Below are 8638 nucleotides of genomic sequence, written 5' to 3'. Positions count from 1 at the left end.
CTGCTTGTACTCCGTACGATTATTCTTGTAGACTCAAGAAAAAAGGATAGTGGAGTATCTTAACTTGAATACTCAAGAGTTATAGGATGTCTGATTAATTTAATAAACTGTAAGAGTCCGGACATTGCCTATATTGTGAGTAAGTTAAGTAGATATAATTGTAGTCCAGAGCAATAGCATTCAGATGCACTGAGTAGAGTATTATGGTACCTAAAATACTCTATTACCTTTTATTTGATTTATCAAAGGTATCTTGCTGTTCTTGAGGGACTTTGTGATGTAAACTGGATAGTTGACTCAGAGGAGTCTAAGTCTACGAGTGGATATGTTTCACTCTAGCATCAGGGTTTGTTTTTGGAAGATTTACAAACAAACATATATTGCTCAATTCATTATGGAATCTGAGAGTATTGAGTTAGATAAAACATGAGAGGGGGCCGAGTGCCTAAGATGCTTTTTAGAAGACATTCCTCTGTGGCATAGGCCTGTGCCAGCTATATCTATACATTGTTTAGCCAAGCTATAATAGCTAAAGGTGAAAATAACTAATCTCAATCGGCGTTATTTCCATTGATTGGATAAATTCCAAGGAGAATATCACGCAAGCTTTGACGAAAGGTTTATCCCAAGAGATAGTTAGAAATGCATCGAGGGGGAAGGGGCTTAAGCTCATAAATTAAACTTGCCATGAAGGATACTCAACCTTGCTGACTGGAGATCCCAAGATCAAGGTTTCGAATGAGACAACTAATTTGTGGTGGGTAAAGGTAAACACTATCAGAGAATTTTATTCTCTGTCCCTTCCCTATGGTGTAGACGTGATAGTGTGACTGCATGTGAAGGATGACTTTTAAGAAGTCTTAATGAGTTCTATAGTTTCAATTTAAGATTGAAGTGGGGTGTAGCAGTAACACTCTTTATGGAAACTCACCTATCTGAATGAGGAAGTGGGCCGTTTCATACGAGAATATGAGCTTTGATTCTCTAGAGCATTCTGAGAAACAGGATATGTCCAGGGCCAAATTGGACAAAACGGCACGAGCTTGGCAGCAATCTTGGAGATATCACCCGTGGTTGTTATCGCGAATTACACCAAATGCTAGCAGTTCAAGACATAGTTCACTGTCTCTAGCAAGTAATTCCGGTAATATCTCACTAAGCAAAGGTTCAAGACCTCATGGACACCTATGCCTAAAATGGTATTTCCTGCGCTTTTTATGTGATTTTCGTTTTGATGGTTTTGGTATTACTGGAACTTAGGACCTAAAGGTCACTAAGAGTTCACTAGTTCATGATTTTTCACTTTGGTGAAAGATACCCATAGTCTCACCATGTGAGAACTAAAGATGAAAGCTCTCAATACTATTATGATTTATGCAATCCATAGTATGACCCTGGGGTCAACACACTTTTGTGTGAGGGAGAGGACGTAGAAATGACTAGTATGATTTCAACACTTGCACGATCAGTTTGTTTGGATCGTGAGGTTTGGATGTTGATTTACCAAGATCTATCTGTGTTTTCATGTTTTATTGAGTTTTAGTTCATGTGGGGGATTGTTGGAAAACGATTAATAAAAAAATAATTTTTTAAAGTTTTAATAAAAAATTATAATTTATTGTTTTATTTTGTGAATGAAACTTTTTAGTCCCACATTGTGGAGTTTCCAATTTTTAGTAGTTTTAAGAAACTATATAAACCTTTTAGTCCCACATCGGGGAGTTTTTCTTCTTAAGTTGTATTTGTCAATTATATAAACAAATTCACTACTTTTGTAAAATCTATGGGAAAGGGGTTGCTCTATATTTAGAGGGACCCCAAGGGAAAAAAATATTTTATATTATTTTCTCAAGCGTTCGAGATTTTCCTTTATGGTTTTTTCGGAATTGCCAAGCTCAAGTTGAGCATCTACTACATATGCTAGTAGTAGGTGTATTAGGGTGTTTTATCATGGAGATATCCGTCCTGTGAGGGCTATAGCATCACTCTTGAGTGTAGCCGGGCGCTAATGTCTTAAGGGCAACGTGTTGAACACGTGACTCACTCTGTTTTTCCAAAGTTCTGCCTTGTTGTTGTTGCGGAGATATGGGGAGCTCATTCGTTTCATCAAATCGATCATTTCCATTATAAATGAGCTAAGTATCAATAACTTTTGCTTATTTGATTTTTCCTTGTTTTTGATTACTGCACCCAACACAAGTTACTGTTACAGATGCGTATAACCATTTATTTTCCAAAAACGTTGACAACCCTGTTAGAAACTTAGAACGAAGATCCTTGTGAAAACTTAGGTGTCCACATAAAATTTTGTGGCAGCTTACCATAATAAACTTAATTTGAATGAAGGGTATATGAGTTCGCCCTAGGTATGTGCTTTGTGACTGTGACTTGAGGAAAATTGTTAAAGTTCGCGGGCATCCAACTCAAAACCAATTGGCAGTGAGTGGAGCGGTCCTTCCATATTATATTTTAAGTTCATTATGCGAAAACTAGTGACGTGGGATTATTGTCCTTTCACACCCTCCCTCACGTGTAAGGCCAGTCATTCGGCCTAACACGTGGACCTATGCACGTGTGGGTCATGGGTGTGCAGGTGACATTCAGTCACGGTCCACCCCACGTACAGGTCATACGAGTGACCAGTCATTCGGTCACGGTGGCCACTAATTCGGCCTACACCTCGTGTATGGGCCTAGCTCTGATATCATATTAAAGTATGCGGGCATCCAACTCAAAACCAATTAGCAATGAATGGAACGGCCCTTCCATATTATATTTTAAGTTCATTAGCGGAAACTAGTGATGTGGGACTATTGTCCTTTCACAAAAATTAATGAGTGGACACTGGACAGGTTATCAAATACTTAGAGAACCAGCTTCTCTAACTTTTCTTAAGCACATGTGCATTTTTAATGGTAAGATTGGGAGAGTGGAATGATGTGTTTATATTCCATTTATTTAATGGTGTATGAGAAAAGGTAGGAACTCGTCTGTTTTTGAAGGGATCGATTTTAATGTTGATTGGATCTTAATCAGGGTCACTAAAAGTGCACAAGTGCATTAAGAAATTTGCATCCCTTAGAAAACGCCTGCAAACGGATTTTGTAAACTTAACATGGACGGCTCTTCTAATAACCGTAATGATGTATTTGAGGAGTTTTTCGAGATGATTCCGGTGGGCATGCTTTAGGTTGTTCGTGATGGTACGCAATTAAAGAAAGAAGTTGGAATCACGAATTTTGTAGTTGAACCAACTCCACTTCTATCAACCAAGAAACAACTCCACCTTTAAGGAACTTGGTAAAGGATATTTTAGAGGCACAACGGTTCTTTAATGTAGTTATTTTCAGCCATCAATATAGAGAGGCCATTTTCACAAATTGGCAAAAAATGCTGCGAGTGAAAATTTATGTTTATGTGTGCATGGCTAATCCACCTATTCATTAAAGAGTGTTTTGTTCGAGGATTTACAAGGATGAGCTTTTGCTCAGACCACCATTAAAACTTTTAAGTTAGTTGTTTGGCTCAAGTCTTTCGATTAAAGAAAAAAAAGGGTGGAGACTTATAACATGTTGTACCAGAAGCAAAAGTGCTTCCGCTTTTTGTTCCAGAAATAAAAGTCATAAGCAGAAAAAAGTTAACATTTTACTTTTAGAAGTCATTATGAAATTGTGTACCCCAACTATCTTTTGGATTTTTTACTTCTAGAAATCAAAAAACTTCTTGAGTGGTATCCAAACGCGCTATTATTACGCGTGTTTATACAAATCTGTTTCTGACCTCCACTTCTCCAAAAATAGAAGAAGTCAGCAGTAAAATTATTTTGCTTCACAAAAAGTGACTTTATTGCTCCAAACACCCTGTTAGGGTGGTAAACAGTGAAAACTTTTTTTGAAAGCCGACTTTATTAAGAATGAAATTCAAAATTAGGATGTCCTATCATGAAGGAGAACATCCCTGATACAAGAAGGGAGGGTCCGAATTACAGTACATCGATGTCATTCACGATAGTGCTTCTGCAACCAATATCCGAGATGTTTTCATTTCATTTGGTTTTCTTTCTATGATGTTTTCATAACCATTTTTTCCTCCAACTACCTGTCCTTTTATCACCAGAACCCTGCAAGAATCTAGGAAGATTTAGAAGACTATTAACCCGGGTAACACCTTCTAGGGCAGACCACTCATCTTCCTCTGCAGTTGAAATGCACTCGGCAAGACTTCTAGTAGACTGGGATCTTTCTGGAAGCTTCTTCTCCTCCACAGATTCAGTAACAGGTACGATTTCATCTGTCCCACAAAGTGTGTCAGAGTGCTGAAGAACTGAAGTGTGGGAAGAATCTTCACCCCTATTGGAATCCTCAAGATATCCATCTGTTTTGCCCTTGTTCACCTCTGCTAAGGCCATGACATTGGGTTTCTCGTGTCTCTCTTCTGAAGAATGTTCCTCCTGAGGTGAAGGATGGTCTAGAAAAAGACAAACTACAGCGCAGTCATCGGCTTTTGATGTAGGGTACTTTAATTTCCACGATCGAACTGCACAATCTACAACAGCTCGGCTTGCTGTTGCACAAGTTGGGGCTGAAGCCACTATATCAACAACTTCCTTGTTTGTTAGAACATCCCATATCTGCACGTTTAAGTATTTCAAAAGAATATTATCACCTAGAACTAAAATATATATAGACATTTAACTTATATCAGATACAAAATGATATGGAATGCAGAGCAACAACAAAACATATAGTGGAAGTAACATAATCTTGTGCTGAACTGAATCGGCAGTTAAAAATGTGTGGTAGTGCCCGGCTGTGACCCTTGATAGGGTAAAATAAAACAACTATGTGAAACAAAATTCCTATAGTTGCGGATACATGTAAATCAAAGTTTTGTTGTTCTAATATTTAATGCTAATTTATGGAAGAAAAAAAGAGAGAAAGATACCCCATCAGTTGCAAGAACTATAAACTCATCTTTCTCCGTCAAACGACGATAAGAAACATCTGGAACAGAGATCAAACCATAATCCTTAAGGCAAAAATCTCCAAATGCTCTAGCCATTGCTAAACCAGGAGAGTCATTGTTGGGCAACCAAACACGTGAAACCTCAGGTTCATCTTGCAAGGCAAAGACTCTTCCTTTACACTGGCGGATCCTTGCCGCTTCCTCTGTAAGTAACAAACATATAATTTTTAGTGTTTGCAGCTATACAAGTGAGCCCCATGATACAGGCAAAAGCAGTATCTTAAGAAAAACATACTTGGAAGATTCGGTTTCAGATCCACAGTCAATTGTACAGCAATCAAGGAGTTATCTTTTTTATCTCTTGTCCCCAGTATTGCTCTAGAGTCTCCAACATTCCCAATCACAAGGTCATGTCCCTAAAGACAGACATATAAGTTGAATGTTCTCCATTACTTGCTAACGTAATAAAGAAATCAGTTTGAGAGCATTGTAGAAATTATACCTGCTTTATTAATGAGACGGCAGTAGAACCACTGCAGAAACAATCAATTGCTGGATGATGTTTTAAATCTTTGTCCATTAATTTGAAAGCCTTCAAAAAACATTGTTTTAAAGGAAGAAACATCTCAGGAAGTTTTACATTTTCATCAACGTCCACAGAGTCACACCACTCGTCATCCATGCTAATGGTTGCCGTTTCTTCTGAATCCACACTTCCCACCACATTATTGGTTTGTTCACCATTAGTAGTAGCCATCCACTGTGTACATAGCTTAAGTGGGAGGGAATCCCGAACTTTTTTTGCAACCAGATGGCCATATGGACCATGACCATCGAATACGCCGCAGAAGATTGTGTCTTTTCTTGAATTGAAATTCTAGAGTAAAAAAAAAAAATCCATTAGCATCCCTTTTTAGCAATCACAGATAATCACCTACCAAAAGAACAGGGTGAAAAGAAGTGTCGCAAATCAACCCAAATGTATGCCCTATTATGCTTAACGTCAAATTTTTACTGCAATGAAATATTTTATACGCCGTACCAATTCCAACTGCTGAGTATGTTAACGATAACAATGCTTCAAAAACAAAAAAGAAGAAAAGATAAGAGTAACCCAAACATTGAAACCACAGTTGAGATTTTAAAATTCAGCCAGACAGTGATTAAGCACTGTAGCTAAGGAAGATAACTACATATTTACCCGGTTAAAAACCAAGAAAAGCCAAACTACATTGTGTAGCCAGGTAGACCTGTCAGCTTCTTTTTCATGGTCGCTTAAAAAAAAAAAAGATGAACTTCTTCTCAAGAAGAGGAAACATTCAAGAACACTTACCTTTCTCATTTAAGCTGATAAAAGCGACATGAATTATCAAATACCAGTGATTTAGTGTTGTAATTAGGGAGGACAACTACCTAACTACGAAGTTGGGTATCAAACAAAGCCATGCCAAATTGTGCAACTAGACAAACCTACTTCACTAACAATACTTTTCAGCTTATTTGTCATGGCCGTGTATATTAAGAGGTTGAACATCTTCTCAGAAAGACATAATGCTCAAGTATCATTAGCTTTAAATACGTAAATAGATGCAACATGAACTATAAAGTTGCGTTGACATGAATCATCAAGTTGCGTCACTGTGATACAGTAAACTATCACAGTAAACACAGAAGCTCATTTGCTCGCTTGTTACCTTAATCTTACTGTAAACACTTGTTCGTACAGAATAATGTACTTCAGACAAACTCAAACCGATGAGAAAGATAGTGAGAGTTAGGATATGATGAAAACAAGATTTATACGGCGAAAACAACTCCGCACGTTCTGCAGCAAACCCTACCCTATAAGGAGGTAACACGTACTTTTGATACAAATCCCATACATCATTCTTACACATACACTTGCTAATAGAGTGAGCTCCTACTTTAAACCCCACACTTCACCAGAATCATATGATTTTTGGATCTCAGCGACCTAAACTGATTCTGATAAGAAAACCCCATGACAGTAAAAGAAGAAGAAAGCAATTCATTAAAGACCCGTAATTCTCCATCTATGTTCCCAATATTTTGAAAAGGTCAGAAGTGTATGCTTGGCTTATCCTTGGAGTGCCTTGAGAGCTGAAAACTTGGTCATATTGTCATTGTGTAGGAAAACTCTCACAATTCACAAATGCTTTACATTATCTCATGTCACAACCATATGATAGCAACCAAATTGCTTTTATTCTGGGAAACTTTAGAGACATTGCAGAGCTTAGCTATTTGAAACTAAAACACAAGTAATTGAGAATTCTGAGAAGTGTTTATCAGTAGGTAGACTAGAGGTAGGTTTCTCTACACCTTTAGCTGCATATCACAGTCCTAATTACCATCCCCATTGCAATATATACCTTAGAGTTGAATTGATATATGTTTTACAGAGTCAATGCAGAAAGGTTCCCTCACTCAATTGCATTTTAAATAAAATATATCATCACAAAATATTCACTAGAATACTTTAAAACAAATAGAATCAAATAATCACTTGGTCATCTAGTAATGAAACATAACCAAGACTAAATTCTAAACCCACTAAACAAAAATGCACTTAAAAGAAAAGTGAAAGTTCAAAAAGCAGCTTTAAACCCCCAACAGTGTTAAAGTCTACTCAAAAACAAAGAAGAATCTAAATCCATAAAGAAAAGGAATCACACCCAAAAAATACTTATCATAAAAGGATAGTCAAATTGAACACAAAACTAAATCTAGTCAATGAGTGATCACACAGATTGAAAATAAGAAACTAACCTCCCAAACAAGCATGGCATCTTGATTAGTTCCTTTCTTTCCCTGTTGAGTAAATAAACAAGAAACATCACTAGCTCCATTACCACACATTCTACCAGAGATTTTATGAAGTTCATTTTCTTTTACATTACTTATATCTACTTTTATCCCATTATCACTTATATAATTACTACTCTCATTATATAAATCTCTATTTCTTCCTCTTCTTTTCTTCTTCTTGTTAATACTGTTACTACTCTTCAATCTCTTAACGAAAGAAGGAGATTTTGTTAAACCCTCTCCAGAATCTAGGGTTTCTTCTACATCTTTACTATGTGTTGAATAACAAGAACCCATTTCTCAAAATGAACAACTGTTTTTTATGTCTATCTCAGTCTTCTTACACCCTCTTCTTCCTCAAAATGAACAACGAGAAATGAAAGATCACAGGTACTAAGAAGTGATCAAATTAATTTGATCGGTGGCGGCGTAAAATTAAAATTTCTCAAAAGAAAATCTCTGCATTAATCGATTTATACATGAAAACATATCATTAATCAAATAATCAGAGAGTAATTATCAGAGAGAGAAAGTGATTCTGGTTTGTGTATATAGATAGAGACACACTGGAAGGAAAACTACTCCATTCCATAGTGGTTAAGTGTAAACTTCAGGATTACGTACGCCTTGAGATCTTCTCGGCTTTTAATTGCCTCGTGACGTGGAATAATGACTATATAATAAGCTTTTAATGACGTGGAAATATTGGATTCTCTCGATTGTTTCGAAGTAGGTAACTGTTGGGATTTTGACGGTGGGGATTATAGGTGAGGTTAGTTTGAGAAGAAGACAAGATGGGATGGGGGTTGTGGGTTGACTTGTGTAAAGCCCTAGTAGAATTTGG

At 36.9% G+C, this 8638-nt stretch overlaps 1 protein-coding gene across 1 annotated transcript; it reads right to left on the bottom strand.

The window, feature by feature from the left end:
* Nucleotides 1-3886: 3886 nt before the first annotated feature.
* Nucleotides 3887-8392, bottom strand: LOC113302287 (probable protein phosphatase 2C 66). Its single transcript, XM_026551190.1, has 5 exons — nt 7756-8392; nt 5468-5842; nt 5261-5381; nt 4945-5168; nt 3887-4630 (listed from the first exon to the last, which is right to left on the bottom strand). Exons 1-5 carry the CDS (start codon nt 8089-8091, stop codon nt 4073-4075), a joined length of 1614 nt encoding a protein of 537 aa, XP_026406975.1. The 5' UTR covers nt 8092-8392; the 3' UTR covers nt 3887-4072.
* Nucleotides 8393-8638: the final 246 nt, after the last annotated feature.

This window comes from Papaver somniferum, chromosome 8 (assembly GCF_003573695.1).
Source record: "Papaver somniferum cultivar HN1 chromosome 8, ASM357369v1, whole genome shotgun sequence".
NCBI classification, from domain to species: domain Eukaryota; kingdom Viridiplantae; phylum Streptophyta; class Magnoliopsida; order Ranunculales; family Papaveraceae; genus Papaver; species Papaver somniferum.
The sequence above is the reverse complement of the archived record's forward strand: the minus strand, read 5'-3'. Positions and strand labels throughout refer to the sequence as shown.

Bases quoted from the DNA above. Each gene is read 5' to 3' on its own strand.
- LOC113302287 (XM_026551190.1), bottom strand. From the start codon at position 8,091: ATGGGTTCTTGTTATTCAACACATAGTAAAGATGTAGAAGAAACCCTA. The intron at 5,169-5,260 runs GTATGTTTTTCT...TGTTACTTACAG, and splicing joins TCTGAAACCGAATCTTCCAA to AGGAAGCGGCAAGGATCCGC. The intron at 4,631-4,944 runs GTATCTTTCTCT...TTAAACGTGCAG, and splicing joins TAGTTCTTGCAACTGATGGG to ATATGGGATGTTCTAACAAA.